Source organism: Ranitomeya imitator, chromosome 1 (assembly GCF_032444005.1).
Source record: "Ranitomeya imitator isolate aRanImi1 chromosome 1, aRanImi1.pri, whole genome shotgun sequence".
Lineage (NCBI taxonomy): Eukaryota > Metazoa > Chordata > Amphibia > Anura > Dendrobatidae > Ranitomeya > Ranitomeya imitator.
Window position 1 is genome coordinate 820,868,602 of NC_091282.1, and position 27,373 is coordinate 820,895,974.

A 27,373-nucleotide genomic window follows, 5' to 3' on the forward strand; every position below is an offset into this window, starting at 1 on the left:
GAGTCATTGCATACATTGTTATTTTATATTTCGTTTTTTACCCGCCCCCTATATTTTGTGATATCACGTTTTAATGATTAATTGTTGTGTAATCATGTTTTCTATCTACTATATAATTGTCTAAAGGTCACTTCCGTCTTTCTGTCTGTCTGTCTGTCCTTCTGTCTGTCACGGATATTCATTGGTCGTGGCCTCTGTCTGTCATGGAATCCAAGTCGCTGATTGGTCTCGCCAGCTGCCTGTCATGGCTGCCGCGACCAATCAGCGACGGCCACAGTCCGATTAGTGCCTCCCTACTCCCCTGCACTCAGCGCCCGCTCCATACTCCCCGCAGTCACCGCTCACACAGGGTTAATGCCAGTGGTAACGGACCGCGTTATGCCGCGGGTAACTCACTCCGTTACCGCCGCTATTAACCCTGTGTGACCAAGTTTTTACTATTGATGCTGCCTATGCAGCATCAATAGTAAAAAGATCTAATGTTAAAAATAATAAATAATAAATCATCATATACTCACCCTCCGGCGCCTTTCCCGCTCCTCGCTCCTCCGGTGCTAAAGATGGTATGCGACAAGGACCTTCCATGACGTCACGGTCATGTGACCGCGACGCCATCACACCCTGTGACCGGAAGCTGGCGAACAGGCGACAGAACTACAAGGGGCCCTCGGATCCGAAGGTGAGTATGTTTATTTTTTATTTTTTAACCTGTGACATACGTGGCTGCGTAATATAGTACGTCACTGGGCAATATACTACATGGCTCTGTGATGTATACTACGTCACTGGGCAATATACTACGTGGCTGGGCAATATACTACGTGACTGGGCAATATACTACGTCACTAGGCAATATACTACGTAACTGGGCAATATACTACGTGACTGGGCAATATGCTCTGTGCTGTGTACTACGTCGCTGGGCAATATACTACGTGGCTGGGCAATATACTACGTGGCTGGGCAATATACTACGTGGCTCTGTGCTGTATACTACGTCGCTGGGCAATATACTATGTGGCTGGGCAATATAGTACGTGACTGGGCAATATACTACGTGGCTGGGCAATATACTACGTGGCTGGGCAATATACTACGTGGCTGGGCAATATAGTACGTGACTGGTCAATATACTATGTGGTTGGGCAATATACTATGTGACTGGGCAATATACTACGTGGGCTGTGCAACATACTACGTGCCTGGGCAATATACTACGTGACTGGGCAATATACTACGTAGCTTTGCAATATACTACGTGACTGGACAATATACTGCGTGGCTGGGCAATATTTTATGTGGCTGGGCAATATACTACCTAGCTGGGCAATATACTACGTGACTGGGCAATATACTACCTGGCTGGGCAATATACTACGTGGCTGGGCAATATACTGCGTGACTGGGCAATATACTACGTGGCTGGGCAATAAACTACGTGACTGGGCAATATACTGCGTGACTGGGCAATATACTATGTGGCTGGGCAATATACTATGTGGCTGGGCAATATACTACGTGGCTGGGCAATATACTACGTGGCTGGGCAATAAACTACGTGACTGGGCAATATACTGCGTGACTGGGCAATATACTACGTGGCTGGGCAATATACTACGTGGCTGGGCAATATACTACATGGTTGGGCAATATACTACGTGGACATGCATATTTTAGAATACCCGATGCGTTATGCGTTAGGCAATATACTACGTAACTGGGCAATATACTACGTGACTGGGCAATATGCTCTGTGCTGTGTACTACGTCGCTGGGCAATATACTACGTGGCTGGGAAATATACTACGTGGCTGGGCAATATACTACGTGGCTCTGTGCTGTATACTACTTCGCTGGGCAATATACTATGTGGCAGGGCAATATAGTACGTGACTGGGCAATATACTACGTGGCTGGGCAATATACTACGTGTCTGGGCAATATACTATGTGGCTGGGCAATATACTACGTCACTGGGCAATTTACTACGTGACTGGGCAATATACTACGTGACTGGGCAATATACTACGTGGCTGGGCAATATACTATGTGGCTGGGCAATATACTACGTGGTTGGGCAATATAGTACGTGACTGGTCAATATACTATGTGGTTGGGCAATATACTATGTGACTGGGCAATATACTACGTGGGCTGTGCAACATACTACGTGGCTGGGCAATATACTACGTGACTGGGCAATATAATACGTAGCTTTGCAATATACTACGTGGCTGGGCAATATACTGCGTGGCTGGGCAATATACTACGTGGCTGGGCAATATACTACCTGGCTGGGCAATAAACTACGTGACTGGGCAATATACTACGTGACTGGGCAATATACTACGTGGCTGGGCAATATACTACCTGGCTGGGCAATAAACTACGTGACTGGGCAATATACTACGTGACTGGGCAATATACTACGTGGCTGGGCAATAAACTACGTGACTGGGCAATATACTAAGTGACTGGGCAATATACTACGTGGCTGGGCAATATACTACGTGGACATGCATATTCTAGAATACCCGATGCGTTAGAATCGGGCCACCATCTAGTATATTAATAAAGGATTATTTTGCATAAATATTTCTTTGAATATTTTTTGGGGTTATATACAGTGGGGCAAAAAAGTATTTAGTCAGTCAGCAATAGTGCAAGTTCCACCACTTAAAAAGATGAGAGGCGTCTGTAATTTACATCATAGGTAGACCTCAACTATGGGAGACAAACTGCGAAAAAAAAATCCAGAAAATCACATTGTCTGTTTTTTTATCATTTTTTTTGCATTTTATAGTGGAAAATAAGTATTTGGTCAGAAACAAACAATCAAGATTTCTGGCTCTCACAGACCTGTAACTTCTTCTTTAAGAGTCTCCTCTTTCCTCCACTCATTACCTGTAGTAATGGCACCTGTTTAAACTTGTTATCAGTATAAAAAGACACCTGTGCACACCCTCAAACAGTCTGACTCCAAACTCCACTATGGTGAAGACCAAAGAGCTGTCAAAGGACACCAGAAACAAAATTGTAGCCCTGCACCAGGCTGGGAAGACTGAATCTGCAATAGCCAACCAGCTTGGAGTGAAGAAATCAACAGTGGGAGCAATAATTAGAAAATGGAAGACCACTGATAATCTCCCTCTATCTGGGGCTCCACGCAAAATCCCACCCCGTGGGGTCAGAATGATCACAAGAACGGTGAGCAAAAATCCCAGAACCACGCGGGGGGACCTAGTGAATGAACTGCAGAGAGCTGGGACCAATGTAACAAGGCCTACCATAAGTAACACACTACGCCACCATGGACTCAGATCCTGCAGTGCCAGACGTGTCCCACTGCTTAAGCCAGTACATATCCGGGCCCGGCTGAAGTTTGCTAGAGAGCATTTGGATGATCCAGAGGAGTTTTGGGAGAATGTCCTATGGTCTGATGAAACCAAACTGGAACTGTTTGGTAGAAACACAACTTGTCGTGTTTGGAGGAAAAAGAATACTGAGTTGCATCCATCAAACACCATACCTACTGTAAAGCATGGTGGTGGAAACATCATGCTTTGGGGCTGTTTCTCTGCAAAGGGGCCAGGACGACTGATCCGGGTACATGAAAGAATGAATGGGGCCATGTATCGTGAGATTTTGAGTGCAAACCTCCTTCCATCAGCAAGGGCATTGAAGATGAAACGTGGCTGGGTCTTTCAACATGACAATGATCCAAAGCACACCGCCAGGGCAACGAAGGAGTGGCTTCGTAAGAAGCATTTCAAGGTCCTGGAGTGGCCTAGCCAGTCTCCAGATCTCAACCCTATAGAAAACCTTTGGAGGGAGTTGAAAGTCCGTGTTGCCAAGCGAAAAGCCAAAAACATCACTGCTCTAGAGGAGATCTGCATGGAGGAGTGGGCCAACATACCCACAACAGTGTGTGTCAACCTTGTGAAGACTTACAGAAAGCGTTTGACCTCTGTCATTGCCAACAAAGGATATATTACAAAGTATTGAGATGAAATTTTGTTTCTGACCAAATACTTATTTTCCACCATAATATGCAAATAAAATGTTAAAAAAACAGACAATGTGATTTTCTGGATTTTTTTTTCTCAGTTTGTCTTCCATAGTTGAGGTCTACCTATGATGTAAGTTACAGACGCCTCTCATCTTTTTAAGTGGTGGAACTTGCACTATTGCTGACTGACTAAATACTTTTTTGCCCCACTGTATGCTCCCACTAGACTACACTCGGAATTTACATAGTAAAGGTATTGTGTGAAGTGTCAGAGGTGGAAGTCATGCCCTAATTGTGTTCTTACAAGAAGGATGAGAAACACATTGCCATTTTTTTTGGAACATTCTGGAGTCAGTGGAAGATATAGGGACTTAGACAAAACCTATTTCATACAATACTTATACGTTACAGTGGCCTATCTTCACTACATGCAAGATTAGTGTTTCCAACATACTGTACTTGTTAAATTATACACAAAGTGGCCAACCCCTAAGTGCATGTAGTGAGAATTAATCAGATGAAAACAAGAGCAACAATATCTAGACGCTGGAGCAATGAAAAACTGTTAAAATGATCTAACGGTGTAAAGCCATCTTATAGGACAGTTCCTTCAAGGTGCAGTTTATCTTATTTGATAAACATATTGATAGCATATTTTCAGGCTGGATACAGAAATGTTAGGCATTTAAAGATTGGTTTGCATTCAACACACATTATTTCAATGTAATATTTTGTATTATATTAGGAATCTTTGGCTACATAAATGTGACAAGTATTCCTGCTGGCGCAATGCACATTAAAGTGACGGATCGGAGTCGAAACATTTTAGGTAAAGAGAAGAATATTGCTCATATTGTTGGAAATATCAACGTTTTTAAAATGAAAACAATATAAAGTGGTTTTCTCAAAATCTAAAATGAGTAAAATCTCAAAGTGCTTGTAAAAACAAGAAACTTTCCTGTTTACCACATATTAAAAAATATTCTCCGTTCTCAAGAATGGAGACATTTTGTATTGTTTACTGTTCAATACCTAGGTTACTGGCCACTTCTGCAGTCCATGAGAGGTCTTCTAGACACAGAGCCATACAGCTTGCAAGTGCTGGTCTTAAGCTGCCTCTGCTTGCAGCATGGGAGTGTGCACAATTCGCGCTAGTCGTATAGCCTTGCCACTAGCCTGAACTGTCAATCTGTCAGGAAGTGGTGAATGGTGGACTCCCGAAAACACATAGTGAGACAACAGCTTCAACTCTTTTCTCTTGCATCTGACATTTTCCACCATCATTCCATTTTATTTTTGTTCAAGATATTGGTGCGCAAGTAACACTCTGGTATACAAGATCATTAGTTCTGCATGCACATGATATTATGCTTGATGAAACTGTAAATTCTCATAGAATCATAGAATGTTAAACTTAAAAGGGACCTCCAGGGTCATCGTGTCCAACCCCCTTCTCAGTGCAGGATTCACTACACTGTCTCAGACAGATGTCTGTCCAGCCTCTGTTTGGGGACTTCCATTGAAGGAGAACTCACCAATTATCGCGGCAGCCTGTTCCACTCAGTCATCACCCTCACTGTCAAAAGACCCTCTTACTATATATATATATATTTATATATATATATATATATATATATATCATATGCAGTGTAAGATGGCTGCCAGACAAGTCCTGGACGGGAGATACCGGAGGGTGTCATCGCGGCTATTAGCGGTGGTGATATGAGCTTGGGAGTATGCTCCCGCACGTATTGTCCTTAGAGAGTTATTTGGGCCATTCCAGAGCCAGGCTTTACCAGCGGTCATAAGAGATGAGGGGGGAATGACCGCTCACATATCCCAACCCCAGGGGTGTGGTTTGGCTAATAAAATGGAGGCCAAATGTCTCATTCGGTGTCTGTGGCTTGAGATGTGGAGACCTTCAGTGTGTGTGTGCTAAAGACACTGACCTGAGCCGGCGGACCCGCAGTACTATATGGACTGTTTATTTTTCTATTTGCTTTTCACTTTGTGCCAGAAAAAGGCTGTTTGTTTGTTTTGGCTATCCAGAGCAGTTTATGTAAGCAGTTTAATAAACTTGTCTGGACATTTCAACAATACTGTTTCCTGTGCCTACCTCAGCCAAATGAGTACAGACTCCTACAGCAGTCATGGCCAAAAGTATACACACCGTTGAAATTATTCCAGAAAATGAAGTATTTCTCCAAGAGAATTATTGCAATTGCACATGTTTTGTCATTCACATGTTTATTTTGGTTATTTCCTTTGTGTGTATTGGAACAACACAAAAAAGCAGATAAAAAAGGCAAATTGTACATCATTTTACACAAAACCCCCAAAATGTGTAGGACAAAATGTTGGCAACTTTCCAAAATTGTGGGTAAACAACTTTGTTTCAAGCCTCTGATGCTCGGTTCAAACTTACCTGTGGCAAGTAACAGGTATGGGCAATATGAAAATCACACCTGAGACCAGATAAAAACGGTAGAAGTTGACTCAATCTTTGCACTATGTGTGACACCCTAAGCATGGAGAAATGAAAGAGGTGAAGTGAACTGTCTGAGGACTTGAGAACCAAAATTGTCGAACATTATCAACAATCTCAAGGTTGTTCGCTGTTCTTTTGTATTGTTCCAGTAAACACAAAGGAAATAAACATATGTATAACAAAACATAATTGTAATTGCAATAATTTTTTGAGAGAAATACTTCATTTTCTGGAACAATTTCAAAGTTTCCAACACTTATAATTTAAATGCAATTTAATTATTTAAAACTTATACAATGTCATTTTCAATAACCTGGTTCACACTATATTATCACGCGATTGGTGACTTCAGGGGCAGGAACACAACAGCACAGTCCACCATTCTTACACTAGGGGCATGAGAATACGATAAATGTTCAGTCTATACTAGCTATTATTTATAATAATAATTATATTATTTATAATAATAATTTAATGTATAAATAATACATTATTTATTTATTGCTGTAAATGAGCCCTTCTGTGCAGATCTGTGTGTCTTTGTGGTCACAGACTACAATGAACTGTATGGCATTCCCTGCATGTAGCAATATATTACACCTTTTATTCTATTCCCTGACCCCCATAACCACAAGATCAAACCACACTGTTTGGGAGCTTATAAAATTGGCTAGAAAATATATTTTATTCTAATGTTAAATGATATTTTAATATTAAGTGCACATTCTTTTTTTTTATCAGCCCTGATGAGCTTGAGTAAAGGCTATGTGATTAATGGGAACTGGGAAATTTCCAGATCTGGAGTGTACAAAGTGGCAGGGACAGAGGTACGATACTCCAGAGTTACAGCCAGTCATGAATTCCTGGAGGTTTTGGGGCCCACTAATGAAGATTTGTATGTTCTGGTAAGATTCCCTTTTTTATTTCTGTCTTCTCATTTTCTTGTAAAATAAAATATATTGATAAAGAAAAAGAGATATGGCAGTTGATACTAGGTTCCAAATACTCTAACCATATCTACATTGGTACTTAACAAAAATAACAACAAAAAGGCAGACACAAATAATATACAGTGAATATAAAAGTTCACACACCCGTTAAAATGTCAGGTTTATGTAAAAAGTTTCTCAATTTGTTTCTCAATGAATTTGTACAGATTATGGGTGACATTAAGGCTATGTTCACACGTTCCTGATTTCCCTCCTTTTTTTTCAGGACTAAAAACCGCAGCTCTTGGCAGAAAACGCAGGTCCTTTTTTTGGTGCTTTTTTGGTGCGTTTTTTGATGCGTTTTTTGATGCAGTTTTCTATGCAGAGTCTGTGTGTTTTCTAGGAAGTTTTTCAGGGTTAAAATGGCTGAAAATACCCTAACCCTAACCCTACCCCTAACCCTACCCTACCCCTAACCCTAACCCTACCCCTAACCCTACCCCTACCCCTAACCCTACCCCTAACCCTACCCCTAACCCTATTCTAACCTTAGTGGAAAAAAAAATTCTTAATTTTTTTATTGTCCCTACCTATGGGGGTGACAAAGGGGGGGGGGTCATTTACTATTTTTTTTATTTTGATCACTGAGATAGGTTATATACATATATAACCATCTCAGTGATCAAAATGCACTTTGTAACGAATCTGCCGGCCGGCAGATTCGGCGGGTGCACTGCGCATGCGCCCGCCATTTTGCAAGATGGCGGCGCCCAGGGAGAAGACGGCCGGACGGACACCAGGAGGCCGGGTAAGTATAAGGGGGGGAGATGAGGGCACGGGGGGGCGTCGAAGCACGGGGGGTGGCATCGGAGCATGGGGGGGGTGGGATTGGGGCACGGGGGGGCAGCCACACTGCAGCGGTCCTGCACCACAAACCGCAGAAAACCCGCAGATATTTTTTTCATCTGCGGGTTTTACTGCGGGTTTGACCTCACAATGGAGGTCTATGGGTGCAGAACCGCTGCAGTTCCGCAAAAAGAAGTGACATGGTACTTCTTTTTGACCGCGGCTATTCAGTGCGGCTTTTTTCGCGATTTTCCGCAATGTGGGCACAGCAGTTCCTGTTTTCCATAGGGTACATTGTAATGTACCCTGCATGGAAAACAGCTGCGGACCCGCAGCGGGAAAATCGCGGCGATTCCGCATGAAAAAAAGGATGGTGTGAACATGGCCTAAAGGTGGAAAAAGTTTTTAAATGATTGTTATTGATATGAGGTCTTAGGCTGCCGTCACACTAGCAGTATTTGGTCAGTATTTTACATCAGTATTTGTAGCCAAAACCAGGAGTGGAACAATTAGAGGAAAAGTATAATAGAAACATATGCACCACTTCTGCATTTATCACCCACTCCTGGTTTTGGCTTACAAATACTGATGTAAAATACTGACCAAATACTGCTAGTGTGACGGCAGCCTAAGGGGTAAGATTTCTCCTTGTGGAGAGTGACATACCAGCTCTGGCTTGTCAAGGTAAGGATTCTTATTCGCTGTGCAATGCTCCTCTGGGAAATTTAATATGCAAATTGCCTCTTCAGAGAAAAAGAGGACTTGTACTCTATAGTGCCACCTATTGGAAGTAGCGATACTACAAGTCACAATCAAACCTTTAACGAGTCTTGCAATATGACTTAGGATAAAAGCCAAATCAGTATCTCTGAATTGTGCTTCTGATTTGGCTTTTATCCTAAGTCATATTGCAAGACTCGCTAAAGGGTTGATTGTGACTTGTAGGATTGCTGCTTCCAACAGGGGGCACTATAAAGTTCAAGTCCTCTTTTTCTCTGAAGAGGCAATTTGCATGTTATTGATATGATTATTTTACATGACAAAAGCCTACAATTTTAACAGAGCTGTGTAGACTTTGTATAACTTTGTATATACAAAATATTAAATCTGTATATTTAAGATAATAGGAGACCAGGAGACAGACCAGTAGACCAGGAGATGTGAAAGGGGCCATAGGAGGGCAACAACCCAGCAGCAGGACCGCTACCTCAGCCTTTGTGCAAGGAGGAACAGGAGGAGCACTGCCAGAGCCCTGCAAAATGATCTCCAGCAGGCCACAAATGTGCATGTGTCTGCACAAATGGTTAGAAACCGACTCCATGAGGATGGTCCACAGATGGGGGTTTAGCTCACAGCCCAACACTGTGCAGGACGCTTGGCATTTGCCACAGAACACCAGGATTGGCAAAATCGCCACTGGCGCCCTGTGCTCTTCACAGATGAAAGCAAGTTCACACTGAGCACATGTGACAGACGTGACAGAGACTGGAGACACCATGGAGAGCGATCTGCTGCCTGCAACATCCTTCAGCATGACCGGTTTGAAAGTGGGTCAGTAATGGTGTGGGGTGGCATTTCTTTGGAGGGCCCCACAGCCCTCCAAAGCCCTCAATGTTTGTCTTGGCCATTAGGGTGCCTCTTACCAACTTCTTGACCAGCCTGATTGCTTCGTCAAAGGAGGTACAGTACATAGTACTGTACTTGGTTCCGCGTCGATGTTGTCGTTTACTGACCTGCCCCTTGGATATTAGAAATGGTGGATTAGTCTGAATGTATTGGGTTCATTTTTTGGCACAACTCCCAACGGGGGTACCACTACGTCTTCTAAGGAAAGTGATCTGAATGGACCCGCCGCCATTCTACCTAAAGATATTTCTTTTTTTATTTTTTTTGTCAAGACGTCTGGGTGTTGGTAGAGTGAGTTTAGATTTTTACTCCAGCTTTTCTTGATTTTAGAAGGGCATGACATGTCTATATCTGTGTCTCCTCCGCCTTTTACTCCTCCACCTCTTTTCTTTTCGCATGACTATATGTAGTTGTGACTTTTCCATGTTTGTTGTGTCTTCTGAGCAGTTTTTCAGCTTTTGGACACCTTTTAAGGTGTTTTCTATGTGTTTTCCATGTGTTTGTGTGTGTTTGTGTTTGCCTGCCATTGGTTTCAATGGGGTTCGACGGTGTTCGATGAACGTTCGACGAACAGTTCGGCGAACACCTCCCTCTTTGACGAACTGAACCCGAACACTAGGGAGGTTGCTCAACACTAGCACTGACATCATGTCAACAAGACTGCAGCCAGTTACTGAGCCTATTGTCCAACTAGATGGCACAAGCTGCTGATCTGATTGGCTGTAGTGCTGCGGACATGATGTCAATGATGCAGATGAAAGCATGTTGCAGGATGCAGTGACAGATAGAAGGCAAAGCAAGACTTAACAAATGTAACAATTTTAATTTAACAGGGGGTTAACTCATCGCAGGGAGATGAAGGATTAAACGGGAGTATAGCAGTCCAATTGATAAGGATATGTAGGGTTAATAAACAAATTGATGGTTGTTTTGTTGTGTACTTGTCGTGTCAGGAGTTCTTTAGAATGCAGGTACCACTTGGGGGTTGGTAGCGCCGGCAATGGCTGGCACGGTGTTTGTCCAAGGAAATTTGGTTAGTAACGGCGATCCGTCTTCTGGCAGCAGCGGTCGGTCTCTGGCACCTTCGCTGAGCCCCTAGTCCATGAACAAATGCGGCCGGAGCAAACAAGGCCTTGGCATGATCAGGATCCCCCGTGGTCGAGAAGGTATATGCTGGTAAGGTGGGCCGCAAACATCTGTCCAGTACCCAGTTCTCTCTCTCTGCTGTCCGTGCGCTATACTCACGGTCATGAAGCGCACGGCACCTCGCTCTCTGCCAGTTACCAGGTGCACTGCGCTTCTCTCTCTGCAATCCCCACTGGTCACGGCGAGGGTACACAAATGCATGCCGGCGCAGTCCAGGTGCTCAAGGAACGGAACACGTCTCTCTCTGTGTTGCACGTTGCCTGTTCCTGCCAAGACTGACTGCTTCCGCGTGCGTGTGGCTGTTGCCGCTTAGCCAAACCCCTGGTTTTCGAGTGCAAAGGTTTGTCTGGTTTCTTACTCCTTCCCCCGGACAACAGAGGAGACAGCCCCAACAGTTCCGGACCTGGCATAGGACAGGTACCCACAGCCCAGTTCTCCTCCTTACACTCCCCCTCTCCTTTAGCTCACCATTCCACGGGCAAGAGTACATTCAATAAATGTTGACACTGTTCGATTTCTCGGATGATCCGCTGCCAAATAAACTTGTCTTGTTCGTAACGTCTGGGTGGTATATCAGCTGTTGTTCGTTCTGTGCGGCGTAAATCAGGTTGAGTAGCCGAGTCAGGTTGGGTAGTGGAGTCAGGTTGAATGGGCGAGGGCGGGTGTTGTGAATTCCGTTCTTGGGCTCCCTCCGGTGGTTGTAAATGGCACTTTTGTGAATTCTGCCCTTGGGCTCCCTCTGGTGGTTTTGAGTGGAACTGCCGCTTCTTGGGTTTAGCTTTAGCAGCTGCTTTCACTAATCGTCTCTCCTGGCTCTGCTATTTAACCTGGCTCTAGTCTTCAGCTTATGCCACTTGTCATGTTCTCTGGCTGGATTCACATCTCTGCTTGGATTCTCCTGGTTTCCTGACCAGTACTGCAAATATAAGTTCTGGCTTTGCTCATTTCAGTCCACATGTTGTGGACTTATTGTTCTGTGCATTCTATTTTTGTCCAGCTTGTCATTATGGATTTTTTCTGTTAGCTGGAAGCTCTGGGAAGCAGATTTACCCTCCACACCTTTAGTCAGGTGTGGTGATTTTGTAAACTCTGTGTGGATTGTTTGGTAGTTTTTATACTGACCGCACAGTATCCTTTCCTGTCCTATCTATCAAGCTAGACTGGCCTCCTATGCTAAAATCTGATTTCATCTCTGCGTATGTTATTTTCCCCTCCTCTCACCATCAATATTTGTGGGGGGCTATCTTTCCTTTGGGGATTTTCTCTGAGGCAAGATAGGTTTCCTGTTTCCATCTTTAGGGGAAGTTAGATCTTAGGCTGTGCCGAGGGGTCTAGGGAGCGTCAGGTACCCCCCACGGCTATTTCTAGTTGCGCTGCTAGGTTCAGGGTCTGCGGTCAGTACAGATACCACCTCCTTCAGAGCTTGTCTCATGTTGTTCCTAAACCACCAGATCATAACAGTACAAGTGGCCAAAAATGAATTAAATGTATCTCAAAAGAAGGAAAAGAAAGTTCTGAACCATTTTTTTTTCTGTGCTCTGGTTTGCCTCTTTTTTCCTCTTGATATCTGGGTGGAGCAGGTTATATGCTCTGGCATGGATGTTCAGGGTTTGTTTTCTCGTGTGGATCAACTGGCTGCAAGAGTACAGAGTATCCAGGACTATGTTGTCCAGACTCCGGCTTTAGAGCCCAGAATTCCTACTCCGGATTTGTTCTTTGGGGACAGATCCAAGTTTTTGAACTTTAAAAATAACTGCAAATTGTTTTTTGCTTTGAAACCCCGTTCTTCAGGTGATCCCATTCAGCAGGTGAAAATCATCATATCCTTGCTGCGTGGTGATCCGCAAGACTGGGCTTTTTCTCTTGAAACAGGGAATCCGGCATTATTGAATGTAGACGCATTTTTTCAAGCGCTCGGATTATTGTATGACGAACCTAACTCTGTAGAGCATGCTGAGAAAACACTGTTGGCCCTGTGTCAAAGTCAGGAAGCGGCAGAGTTTTACTGCCAGAAATTTAAAAAATGGTCTGTGCTCACTAAATGAAATGAAGAGGCTCTGGCTGCTATTTTCAGAAAAGGTCTTTCTGAAACCCTTAAAGATGTTATGGTGGGCTTTCCTACGCCTGCCGGTTTGAACGAATCTATGTCTCTAGCCATTCAGATTGATCGGCTTCTGCGCGAGCGCAAAGCTGTGCACCATATGGCAGTATCCTCTGAGCATAGTCCTGAACCTATGCAATGTGATATGATTTTGACTAGAATAGAATGGCAGGAATTCAGACGTCAGAATAGGCTGTGTTTTTACTGTGGTGATTCGGCTCATGTTATCTCTGATTGCCCTAAGCGTACTAAGAGAGTCGCTAGGTCTGTTACTATTCGTACGATACAGCCTAAATTTCTCTTATCTGTGACCCTGATTTGCTCATTGTCGTCCTTTTCTGTCATGGCATTTGTGGATTCAGGCGCTGCCCTGAACTTAATGGACTTAGAATTCGCCAGGCGCTGTGGTTTTTCCTTGCAGCCTTTGCAGAGCCCTATTCCTTTGAGGGGCATTGATGCTACACCCTTGGCTAAGGATAAACCTCAGTACTGGACACAGATGACTATGTACATGGCTCCTGCACATCAGGAAGATTGCCGTTTTCTGGTGTTGCATAATCTGCATGATGTTGTTGTGCTGGGATTTCCATGGTTACAGGAACATAATCCGGTGCTGGATTGGAAAACTATGTCTGTGACTAGTTGGGGTTGTCAAGGGGTACATAGTGACGTACCTTTGATGTCAATTTCCTCTTCCCCCTCTTCTGAGGTCCCTAAGTTTTGTCGGATTTCCAGGATGTATTTGATGAGCCCAAGTCCAGTTCCCTTCCTCCACATAGGGACTGTGATTGTGCTATTAACTCGATTCCTGGTTGTAAGTTCCCTAAGGGCCGACTTTTCAATCTGTCTGTGCCAGAGCATGCCGCCATGCGGAGCTATGTTAAGGAATCTTTGGAGAAAGGGCATATTCGGCCCTCTTCGTCACCATTGGGAGCGGGTTTCTTTTTTGTTGCTAAGAAGGATGGCTCCTTGAGACCCTGTATTGATTATCGTCTTCTTAATAAGATCCCGGTCAAATTCCAATACCCCTTGCCTTTGCTTACTGATTTGTTTGCTCAGATTAAGGGGGCTAGTTGGTTTACTAAGATTGACCTCCGAGGGGCATATAATCTTGTTCGTATTAAATAGGGTGACGAATGGAAAACTGCATTTAATACGCCCGAAGGCCATTTTGAATACCTTGTGATGCCATTTGGGCTCTCTAATGCTCCATCTGTGTTCCAGTCTTTCATGCATGATATTTTCCGCAATTATCTTGATAAATTCATGGTCGTATATTTGGATGATATTTTGATTTTTTCCAATGATTGGGAGTCTCATGTGAAGCAGGTCAGGATGGTGTTCCAGATCCTTCGTGATAATGCTTTATTTGTGAAGGGGTCTAAGTGCCTATTCGGATTTCAGAAGGTCTCTTTTTCGGGTTTTGTTTTTTCTCCCTCGTCTATAGAAATGGATCCTGTTAATGTCCAAGCTATTCATGACTGGATCCAACCCACATCTGTGAAGGGTCTTCAAAAATTTTTGGGCTTTGCTAATTTTTATCGCCGTTTCATTGCCAACTTTTCCAGTGTGGTTAAGCCCCTTACTGATTTGACGAAGGGCGCTGATGTGACGAATTCGTCCTCTGAGGCTGTTGAGGCCTTTCAAGAGCTTAAACGCCGATTTACTTCTGCCCCTGTGTTGCGTCAACCGGATGTTTCTCTTCCTTTTCAGGTTGAGGTCGACGCTTCTGAGATTGGGGCAGGGGCCGTCTTGTCTTAGAGGGAGTCTGATGGTTCTTTGATGAAACCGTGTGCTTTTTTTTCCAGAAAGTTTTCGCCTGCGGAACGCAATTATGATGTCGGCAATCGGGAGTTGTTGGCTATGAAGTGGGCGTTTGAGGAGTGGCGACATTGGCTTGAGGGAGCTAAACACCGTGTTGTGGTCCTGACCGATCTTAAGAATCTGATTTACCTCAAGTCGGCCAAGCGGCTGAATCCTAGACAGGCTCGATGGTCCCTGTTTTTCTCCCGTTTTGATTTTGTGGTCTCGTATCTTCCGGGATCTAAGAATGTTAAGGCTGATGCCCTCTCTAGGAGTTTTTCGCCTGATTCTCCTGGAGTCCTTGAGCCGGTTGGCATTCTTAAGGAGGGGGTGATTCTTTCTGCTATCTCCCCTGATTTGCGCCGGGTGCTTCAGGAATTTCAGGCTGATAGGCCTGACCGCTGTCCTGTGGGGAAGCTGTTTGTTCCTGATAGATGGACAAGTAAGGTAATTTCTGAGGTTCATTGTTCAGTGTTGGCTGGTCATCCTGGGATTTTTGGTACCAGAGATTTGGTTGCTAGGTCCTTTTGGTGGCCTTCCTTGTGTCGCGATGTGCGTGCTTTTGTGCAGTCCTGTGGGACTTGCGCCCGGGCCAAGCCTTGCTGTTCCCACGCTAGTGGGTTGCTTTTGCCTTTGCCGGTCCCTGAGAGGCCCTGGACGCATATTTCCATGGATTTTATTTCGGATCTTCCTGTTTCCCAGAAGATGTCTGTTATCTGGGTTGTTTGTGACCGGTTCTCTAAAATGGTCCATTTGGTACCTTTGCCTAAGTTGCCTTCCTCCTCAGATCTGGTTCCATTGTTTTTTCAGCATGTGGTTCGTTTGCATGGCATTCCGGAGAATATTGTTTCTGACAGAGGTTCTCAGTTTGTCTATAGATTTTGGTGGGCCTTTTGTGCTAGGATGGGCATTGATTTGTCTTTTTCTTCGGCGTTTCATCCTCAGACTAATGGCCAAACTGAGCGAACTAATCAGACCTTGGAGACCTATTTGAGATGCTTTGTGTCTGCTGATCAGGATGATTGGGTGTCTTTCTTGCCGTTGGCCGAGTTTGCCCTTAATAATCGGGCTAGTTCGGCTACTTTGGTTTCACCTTTCTTTTGTAATTTTGGTTTTCATCCTCGTTTTTCTTCTGGGCAGGTTGAGCCTTCTGATTGTCCTGGTGTTGATTCTGTGGTGGACAGGCTGCAGCAGATTTGGACTCATGTGGTGGACAATTTGACGTTGTCTCAGGAAAGGGCTCAACGTTTTGCTAACCGCCGTCGGCGTGTTGGTCCCCGGCTTCGTGTGGGGGATTTGGTTTGGTTGTCTTCTCGTCATGTTCCTATGAAGGTTTCTTCTCCTAAGTTTAAGCCTCGGTTTATTGGCCCTTATAAAATTTCTGAAATTATTAATCCGGTCTCTTTTCGTTTGGCTCTTCCAGCCTCTTTTGCCATTCATAATGTTTTTCCATAGATCTTTGTTGCGGAGATATGTAGTGCCCGTTGTTCCCTCGGTTGACCCTCCTGCCCCGGTGTTGGTTGAGGGAGAGTTGGAATATGAGGTTGAGAAGATTTTGGATTCTCGTTTTTCGAGGCGGAGGCTCCAGTATCTTGTCAAGTGGAAGGGTTATGGCCAGGAGGATAATCCTTGGGTTGTTGCCTCCGATGTCCATGCTACCGATTTGGTTCGTGCTTTTCACTTGGCTCGTCCTGATCGGCCTGGGGGCTCTGGTGAGGGTTCGGTGACCCCTCCTCAAGGGGGGGTACTGTTGTGAATTCCGTTCTTGGGCTCCCTCCGGTGGCTGTAAATGGCACTTTTGTGAATTCTGCCCTTGGGCTCCCTCTGGTGGTTTTGAGTGGAACTGCCGCTCCTTGGGTTTAGCTTTAGCAGCTGCTTTCACTAATCGTCTCTCCTGGCTCTGCTATTTAACCTGGCTCTAGTCTTCAGCCTATGCCACTTGTCATGTTCTCTGGCTGGATTCACATCTCTGCTTGGATTCTCCTGGTTTCCTGACCAGTTCTGCAAAGATAAGTTCTAGCTTTGCTCATTTCAGTCCACATGTCGTGGACTTATTGTTCTGTGCATTCTATTTTTGTCCAGCTTGTCATTATGGATTTTTTTCTGTTAGCTGGAAGCTCTGGGAAGCAGATTTACGCTCTACACCTTTAGTCAGGTGTGGAGATTTTGTAAACTCTGTGTGGATTGTTTTGTAGTTTTTATACTGACCGCACAGTATCTTTTCCTGTCCTATCTATCAAGCTAGACTGGCCTCCTATGCTAAAATCTGATTTCATCTCTGCGTATGTTATTTTCCCCTCCTCTCACTGTCAATATTTGTGGGGGGCTATCTTTCCTTTGGGGATTTTCGCTGAGGCAAGATAGATTTCCTGTTTCCATCTTTAGGGGAAGTTAGATCTTAGGCTGTGCCGAGGGGTCTAGGGAGCGTCAGGTACCCCCCACGGCTATTTCTAGTTGCGCTGCTAGGTTCAGGGTCTGCGGTCAGTACAGATTCCACCTCCTTCAGAGCTTGTCTCATGTTGTTCCTAAACCACTAGATCATAACAGGCGGGGATTCGCCAATATTCAGTGGAGCAGGCACCTTGGGAGCTTCTCCTGGGTCGATAGGTGACGGGCCAGAAAATTCTTGTTCCTCACAGTCAACAGTTGTAGAGTGTTTTAGGAATGTTTCGCATTCTCTCCAAGTGGGTCTCGTGACAGACAATGACATAGCATGTTCCGATGGAATACTCGAGTGGGGGCGTATTCTTCCCCTTCAAGTTGAATCTCATAGACAGGACCTTTGGATCCAATCTGGCATTTCACCTGGTGCAGGGTTTTCTCCCACCGATACTCCAACTTTCCCCAAGGCCGCTTGTCTCGAACCAATACTTGGCCTTGAGCGCTGTCCCTCGCAGGGGCATCATGTCATGATGTTCAAGCTCCCCAAACTTGGTCTGGACCAATCGAAGCAAAGTCTGTAAGTAATGTCGATGTTCACGGACCCAGGTGGACACCCCATCTGCGGGTAGTCCTCCTCGGGGTCCAACTCCAACTCAGTGATCTCTTACCTTTTTGACCGAACAGCATTGTGTATGGTGTGTATCCAGTTGTGCCGTGTACTTGGTTGTTGTACACCCAAACTAATTTGGTACATACTCAGGCCAACAGACTTTGGCGGTCCTCCTCTAGCGTCCTCAGCATCTGAATCAGCATCAGATTAAAATGCTCATAGGCTCCATTTTCTTGTGGATGATAAGGCGTCATTCTGGATTTCTCAATCAGATACAGGTGATGCAGTTCTTCCATTACTCTTCCTTGGAAACAGTCGCCTTGGTCAGAGTGGATTCTCTTAGGACAACCGTATACTTGGATAAAGTCTCTACAAATGGCCTGTGCCGCTGGTTTGGCAGTCTGATCCTGGGTAGGAGTTACAACAGCAAATTTGGTAAAATGATCGGTCATCACCAGACAGTGTTCATATCCTAGATGAGCTGGACCCACAGTCAAGTAATCGATCATCAATACCTCTAGAGGAGCAGACGTCACAATGGTCTGCGTTGGGGCCCTCAGTTCCGGAGGCTTGGCCAGATCGCAGTTCATGCACCAGTGACAAGCTTCATCTACTGCAGTCTTTAGCTGAGGATGGTAGACCAACTTCTGCAGCCACTGGAATGTCTTCTCTGGGCCAAAGTTGGCCCCTCTCTCATGAGCTTCGGTGGCCACCTCACTGATCAGTTTTTCGGAAAGCAGCACTTGCCAGGCAATTCCCAACTCTCGTGATAGCTGCATTTTCCGATACAACAAGCCATCCTCCAACTGAAGCCTCTCCCATTGCAGGAGGATCTGAAGTGTTCCTCGGGACAGAGCCTCCCTCTCTTCTCAACTGGGAAGTTGCTTTAAGGCCAACGTCCTGGCGGGGTTCCGGAATCCAGGGATCTCTTGAGCCTCCAGCTCTTCATCCAATTTACGCCCGGGTCGCTCGTGAGTCACTCTGGATAGAGCATCAGCATGCATATTCTCAGCTCCTCTCCAATATGCGATCTTGTATCGATACTTTGCCATTCGGGCCACCCATCTCTGCTCCAGAGTCCCCAGTTTTACATTTTCCAGGTGGGCCAGAGGATTGCAATCGGTGCGTACCAAGGCTTCAGACCCAGACAGATACTCAGAGAATTTCTCGGTCATTGCCCACACTAAAGCCAGCAGTTCCAGCTTGAAAGAGCTGTAATTATCTGAATTTTATTCAGAGTCGTGAAGAGACCGGCTCACATAAGCAATTACTCGCTCTTTCCCATTCTGCATCTGCGACAATGCAGCTCCTAGTCCATGTGAACTCCCATCGGTGTGGAGGATGAAAGGTTGAGAGAAGTCTGCATAGTACGGGTGCTTCGGTCAGGGCCATCTTTAAGGCTCAGAAAGCTTCTTCCTGGCTATCTCCTCACTGGATGGTCTGATTCTTGGCGCCGGATGGTACTCCTTTCAACATTTCCAGCAGTGGATTAACAATTTAAGTGAAATTTTTCACGAACCTTCGATAATATCCGGTAAGTCCCAGGACATCCTTCATGGTCTTCAGAGTGGGCCAGTCCTGCACTGCTGCTATCTTCTCACATGCCAGTGTCACCCCTTTGGTGGATACAACATGTCCCAGATATTCAATTTGCTTGCGAAAGAGATGACACTTCCAAGGTTTCACTTTCAGGCCGTGCTTCTGCAGCCCTCTCAACACCTGTTCCAGCCACTGCAGGTGTTCCTCAAAGGTGGCGGCATTGACAATGATGTCATCTAAATATATGAGGGTAGCTTCAAAATTCAGGTCTCTTAAACATCTCTCCATCAATCGTTGGAAGGTCCTGGGTGCATTGGTAAGGCCGAAAGGCATCCAATTGAACTCAAACAATCCCATAGGCAGTATGAATGCTGTCTTTGCCCGGTCTTGCTCAGACATGGGCACTTACCAATATCCACTGGTCAGATCTAGCGATGAGAAGTACATCGCTAGACACGGATTCCTCAATTCTTGGTAGCAGGTGCGAGTCTCGCACAGGGCAGGCATTCAGCTTCCGGTAATCTACACAGAAACGCAGAGTCCCATCCTTCTTTCGTACTAGAACAATGGGGCAGCCCACAGACTTTGGCTCTCTCGGATGTCCCCACTCTGTAGCATACGCGCCAACATCTTTCACCTCCTGGTACATTTGTGGTGGAATTTGTCTATATCGTTCTCGAATGGGTGTGGTTTTTCCCATTGGAATCTCATGGGTGATGGCTGTAGTGCACCCAAAATCATCGGCATGATGAGCAAAAAAGTCCTGGTTGGGAGATCTTCCCCGACGTGCACATCCAGGGGCATATTGTCCAATGTCCCTACATGTAAAACAGACCAGCGGTCTTTCTGAGTGAGGTTGTCTCTTTTCCTGGTGAGGCTCGGGATTAGTTCAACAGATAGGGCAATCTGTCACAAAGACAGGGATCGTCAAACGGTGTGCTGCCTACCTGGCGCTCGAGTCTGACACATCGCTGATCGGGTGGACAGATTATTGGGAGGGGCTGGTGAGGACTCAGCGGTCATGGTGCACATTGGCACTAATGACAAAGTTAGAGGTAGGTGGAAGGTCCTTAAAGATGATTTCAGGGAATTAGGCTGCAAGCTGAAAGCAAGGACCTCCAACGTGGTATTTTCCGAAATACTGCCGGTACCACGTGCCACGCCAGAGAGGCAACGGGAGATTAGGGAGGTTAATAAGTGGCTCAAGAATTGGTGTAGGAAAGAGGGGTTTGGGTTCTTGCAGAACTGGGCCGACTTCTCAATTGGCTACAGGCTCTACGCTAGGGACGGGCTGCACCTCAATGGGGAGGGTGCAGCTGTGCTGGGGGAGAGAATGGCTAGAAGGTTGGAGGAGTGTTTAAACTAGGAATTGGGGGGAGGGTATTCATTTTATAGGAGGGGAGGATAGTGCAGACAGAGACCTGGGCACAAATAAGGAAGTTGGGGGTGGTGGTGGCATGGGGGGTGGGGTCAGAACAGTTAATAATTTAAGAAATAGAAGTACAGAGAGGAACATAAAGTGCATGTATACTAATGCCAGAAGCCTCGCCAACAAAATGGACGAATTAGAACTAATGTTGTTGGAGCATAATTATGACATGGTGGGGATATCTGAAACGTGGCTGGATGAGAGCCATGACTGGGCTGTTAACTTGCAGGGCTATAGCCTGTTCAGAAATGACCGTACAGATAAGCGAGGGGGAGGGGTGTGTCTATATGTAAAATCATCCTTAAAACCCATCCTGCGCGATAATATAGGTGAATTTAATGAAAATGTAGAATCCCTGTGGGTGGAGATAAGGGGAGGGGGAAAAAATAATAAATTACTGATAGGGGTTTGTTATAAATCTCCAAAAATAATGGAAGCAATGGAGAATATCCTCGTAAAGCAAATAGATGAAGCTGCGACTCAAGGAGAAGTCATTATTATGGGGGACTTCAACTACCCTGAAATAGATTGGGGAACAGAAACCTGCAGTTCCAGCAAAGGTAATCGGTTTTTGACAATTATGAGAGACAATTACCTTTCACAACTGGTTCAGGACCCAACAAGAAGGGGGGCACTGCTAGACCTAATATTAACCAACAGGCCAGACCGCATATCAAATATAAGGGTTGGGGGTCACTTGGGAAATAGCGATCACAAAATAATAAGTTTTCATGTATCCTTTAAAAAGATGTGTAGTAGAGGGGTTACAAGGACACTAAACTTCAGGAGGGCAAATTTCCAACGGATGAGAGAGGATCTTGGTGCAATTAACTGGGACGATATCCTGAGACACAAAAATACACAAAGAAAATGGGAGACATTTATTAGCATCCTGGATAGGACCTGTGCACAGTATATACCGTATGCGAATAAACATACTAGAAATAGGAGGAAACCAATATGGCTAAATAGAGCTGTAAGGGGCGCAATAAGTGACAAAAAGAAAGCATTTAGAAAATTAAAGGAAGTAGGTAGTGAGGAGGCATTAAATAAATACAGAAAATTAAATAAATTCTGTAAAAAGCAAATCAAGGCAGCAAAGATTGAGACAGAGAGACTCATTGCCAGAGAGAGTAAAAATAATCCTAAAATATTCTTTAACTACATAAATAGTAAGAAACTAAAAAATGATAGTGTTGGCCCCCTTAAAAATAGTCTGGGTGAGATGGTGGATGAGGATGAGGAAAAAGCCAATATGCTAAATGACTTTTTTTCATCAGTATTTACACAAGAAAATCCCATGGCAGACAAAATGTCTAGTGATAAAAATTCCCAATTAAATGTCACCTGCTTAACCCAGCAGGAAGTGCGGCGGCGTCTAAAAATCACTAAAATTGACAAATCTCCGGGCCCGGATGGGATACACCCTCGAGTACTGCAGGAATTAAGTACAGTCATTGATAGACCATTATTTTTAATCTTTAAAGACTCCATAATAACAGGGTCTGTGCCACAGGACTGGCATATAGCAAATGTGGTGCCAATATTCAAAAAGGGAACAAAAACTGAACTCGGAAATTATAGGCCAGTAAGCTTAACCTCTACTGTGGGTAAAATCCTTGAGGGCATTCTAAGGGACGCTATACTGGAGTATCTGAAGAGGAATAACCTCATGACCCAGTATCAGCACGGGTTTACTAGGGACCGTTCATGTCAGACTAATTTGATCAGTTTCTATGAAGAGGTAAGTTCCGGATTGGACCAAGGGAACCCAGTGGATGTAGTGTATATGGACTTTTCAAAAGCTTTTGATACGGTGCCACACAAAAGGTTGATACATAAAATGAGAATAATGGGGATAGGGGAAAATATGTGCAAGTGGGTTGAGAGCTGGCTCAGGGATAGGAAACAAAGGGTGGTTATTAATGGAGCATACTCGGACTGGGTCGCGGTTAGCAGTGGGGTACCACAGGGGTCAGTATTGGGCCCTCTTCTTTTTAACATATTTATTAATGACCTTGTAGGGGGCATTCAGAGTAGAATTTCAATATTTGCAGATGACACTAAACTCTGCAGGGTAATCAATACAGAGGAGGACAATTTTATATTACAGGATGATTTATGTAAACTAGAAGCTTGGGCTGATAAATGGCAAATGAGCTTTAATGGGGATAAATGTAAGGTCATGCACTTGGGTAGAAGTAATAAGATGTATAATTATGTGCTTAATTCTAAAACTCTGGGCAAAACCGTCAATGAAAAAGGCCTGGGTGTATGGGTGGATGACAAACTTATATTCAGTGGCCAGTGTCAGGCAGCTGCTACAAAGGCAAATAAAATAATGGGATGCATTAAAAGAGGCATAGATGCTCATGAGGAGAATATAATTTTACCTCTATACAAGTCACTAGTTCGACCACACTTAGAATACTGTGCACAGTTCTGGTCTCCGGTGTTTAAGAAAGACATAGCTGAACTGGAGCGGGTGCAGAGAAGAGCGACCAAGGTAATTAGAGGACTGGGGGGTCTGCAATACCAAGATAGGTTATTACACTTGGGGCTATTTAGTTTGGAAAAACGAAGACTAAGGGGTGATCTTATTTTAATGTATAAATATATGAGGGGACAGTACAAAGACCTTTCTGATGATCTTTTTAATCATAGACCTGAAACAGGGACAAGGGGGCATCCTCTGCGGTTGGAGGAAAAAAGGTTTAAGCATAATAACAGACGCGGATTCTTTACTGTAAGAGCAGTGAGACTATGGAACTCTCTGCCGTATGATGTTGTAATGAGTAATTCATTACTTAAATTTAAGAGGGGACTGGATACCTTTCTGGAAAAGTATAATGTTACAGGGTATATACACTAGATTCCTTGATAGGGCGTTGATCCAGGGAACTAGTCTGATTGCCGTATGTGGAGTCGGGAAGGAATTTTTTTCCCCAATGTGGAGCTTACTCTTTGCCACATGGGTTTTTTTTGCCTTCCTCTGGATCAACATGTTAGGGCATGTTAGGTTAGGCTATGGGTTGAACTAGATGGACATATAGTCTTCCTTCAACCTTAATAACTATGTAACTATGTAACTATGTAACCTCTGGAGGGATCCAGGGTTACGGGAGGTTTCTTCCTTAAGTTGGACCAGTCCTCTTGCATTCCCAGGATTTCTTTCTGCGTTTCGCTCACCCAGCTTGGTTCAGTTGCAAGCGGAGCAGATACCTCCCTGCTCAGGACCTTCCCTACCAGGGCTGTCACTCCCTGCTCTTGCTCACGTGCGCCTCTGCCCCAACCTCCAAAAAAGACACACGAAGGTTAACCCACAAGCTCTCCCGCAGAGCCTGGTTAAGCAGTTCATCTTTAAAGCCTGCCACTAGTTGATCTCTCAGATCTATGTCAGGAGGCCCTATGCCTACGTCATCCCACTTAACGATCGCATCGTGAATCTCCTGCGGCGCATTCATGTATTGAGTCACTGACTCCCCCTCCCTTTGGACAAGACAAAACAATCGCATGCGTAATTCCCTGATGTCCATAGGGACCCTGTGCATCATCTCTAGAATTTGTAACACCTTGGTAAAAGTGTTTCGTTCATGTGGGGGCTGGAACATGACGAAGCACCTTGCTGCTCCATTTAGAACCATCGTGGCAATCTCCGCCTGCATGGCGAGGGTCATACGATGCATCCTCAACATGCCCTTGACCTGTTCAGTCCAGTCCCATAGTAAACTTTGGAAGGTTGATCAGCATGGCTCCCAGCTGTATATCGGCCCTTGGGGTACCCATTGCCGCCTGGTCTGTCTCTTCTGAGCCTGTGGACTGCATCCTGCCGACTACGCCAAGTGTTAGCAGGTTGTGGGATGCAGTGATAGATAGAAGGCAGAGCCAGGGTTAACAAATTTAACAATTTTAATTTAACAAGGGGTTAACTCCTCGCAGGGAGATGAAGTATTAAATGGGAGAATAGCAATCCAATTAAGAAGGATATGCAGGGTTAATAAACAATGTGTCGTAGTTCTGTTGTGCACTTATCGTGTCAGGAGTTCTTCAGAATGCAGGTACCACTTGGGGGATGGTAGTGCCGGCAAAGGCTGGCGCGGTGTTTGTCCAAGGAAATTCGGTTGGTAATGGCGGTCCGTCTTCTGGCGGCAGCAGTCGGTCACCAGCACCTTCCGCTGAGCCCCTAGTCCATGAACATGTACGGCCGCAGCAAACAAGGATGTGGCATGATCAGGATCCCCCGTGGTTGGGAAGGTATATGCTGGTAAGGGGGGCTGCAAATGTCTCTCCGGTACCCGGCTGTCTCTCTGTGGTCTGTGCGCTGTACTCACGGTCATGAAGCGCATGGCACCTTGCTCTCTTCTAGTTGCTCGGCGCATTGCACTTCTCTCTGCAATACCCACTGGTCACGGCGGGGGTACAGGAATGCAGGCCGGCGCAGTCCCGGTGCTCATGGGATGGAGCACTTCTCTCTCTGTGCTGCGAGCTGTCTGTTCCCTCCAAAACTGACTGCGCCTGCTTGCTGTGGCAGTTGCCGTTTAGTCACACCCCCTGTTTCCGAGTGCAAAGGTCTGTACGATCTCTTACTCCTTTTTTCCTTCAATGTGAGGAACTCGCGCGAGTCTCTCGCATCAAGTCCTGGCACTGCCGTCGGCATTGAACTAGCAAGTGTGACCCGGCCTTACACAGACACTTGGACCAGCAGTAAAGACACAGTGCTTGATCCACAAAGGGTAAATAAAGGGCAGGTTTGTTTGTTTTTTAAATAACTTTGCTATGAAAATTACCATATATTGTTTAATAAATTCCCTTCATAGTCCTGTAAGATGTACTCTTTGGGCTCCTGATTGATTACCTCCAATCTGTGCTTCAGCCATTGACATCAACCATTGTACTTTAATATTATCCCTACAGGTTCTCTTTCAAGAACAGAACCCAGGCATTGAATACGAGTATTGGCTACCAAAGGAGAACTTCCGGAACATGCAGAAAGATTCACAAATCCCACAGCAGCCAATTGATATAATTATGGAGGCCTGGGTTCGTACACTTACATCCACGAGTGCAGGAGACACAATGGACGATGAAAGTAAAAAAGTTAACTCTAATGACAAAACAGGTATGTCTATGTGATACTTTACTGAATATTAGGTGTTAGCCTCCCATCCATATTCATTACCACCATTATGCTTCATTCTAAATAAGCACAATTAAAGCAAGAGTGACCTTCTGGTTTGTGTAGATAAAGCATATACAAATTGTTTAATTAAAGGGGTTTCCCATGAACAAAAAGTTCATTTTAATCAATAGTTCTTGTAATAATAATAAGTTCCACAATTGGAAATGTTTAAAAAAATGTTCCTGTGCTGAGATAATCTTATAAATGTGTCCCCTGCTGTGTACTATGTAACGCCTGTGTCTGACCGTGCAGCAATATGGTCTGATCATATCACAGCACCTGGGCAGGCGGCAAAAGAGTATACAGACATTACAGCAGGAGACCACAGTTGATTCTTTCTTTGAAGTAAAACATTGCTTAAATGTTAAAGGGAAATGTTTTATTGCAAAACAATATACCATACCTGTCCATCGTCGTGTCCCACGCTGTAATCCATGTCTGGGGCTAAATAGTTTTCAACCTGGACAGTGCCAAGATGCGACCGTCCCGGCTGAAAACCACTGGTGAATGAGCTGCTGAGAGCACAGCATCGTTCACCAGCGGTGACATCATCGAGGCCGAGCTGAACTGCGGCAACCTCAAAACCGTCGGAAAAAGCCAGTGATGATGGCACCGTCCAGGTTGAAAACTATTTAGCCCCCAGACATGGATTACGGCATGGGACACAATGATGGACAGGTATGGTATATTGTTGTTTTTTAATTTTACTTTTATTACAGGAGATCAGGGGCTTTGCAGGAATTAGGGGTTGCAGTAAGTATGGTTTAATTTTTAAAGGGCCACTGTCACCCCCTCCAGCCGTTATAAACTAAAAGAGCCACCTTGTGCAGCAGTAATGCTGCATTTTAACAAGGTGGCTCTTTTAGTTTTTTGTTCATGTATTCCCAAAATAAAGCGCTTTGAAACTTATCCAAAATACCTCTCTTTGTCCATGGAGGCGGGTCCTCACTCCACAGCTTGAACCGGTACTCTGCCGTCACTCACATCTTCAGGGGCTTTCGGCGCCGCGCTTTTTTCGCTTCAAAACCGGCGCCTGCGCTGTGTACAACTGTGTGGGGCAGGCGCAGTAAGCTCTGGCCGTCTCACATCCCAGCCAGGCTTGCAGACTGCGCCTGTGCGGGCAGTGCGGCCACCCACCTCGGGAATCCCTGCCCCGCAGTGTGTTATGCATTATGCACAGTGCGAGGCTAGGATTCATAGGCAGGGCGGCTGCACAGGCGCAGTCTGCAAGCCTGGCTGGGGTGTCACGGAGGCTCAGTGATACACTGTGGGAGCGATCACCTCCT

The 27,373-nt window shown here is 45.1% G+C and overlaps 1 protein-coding gene across 1 annotated transcript in view; it reads left to right on the forward strand.

Moving 5' to 3' along the window:
• Positions 1-27,373, forward strand: part of ADAMTSL5 (ADAMTS like 5) — a 207,308-nt gene that overhangs the window by 87,287 nt on the left and 92,648 nt on the right. The window contains exons 8-10 of the mRNA XM_069736430.1: positions 4,755-4,838; positions 7,239-7,402; positions 25,823-26,027. Of these exons, the coding sequence (XP_069592531.1) occupies positions 4,755-4,838; positions 7,239-7,402; positions 25,823-26,027 (453 nt within the window). The remainder of the gene's footprint in view (positions 1-4,754; positions 4,839-7,238; positions 7,403-25,822; positions 26,028-27,373) is intronic.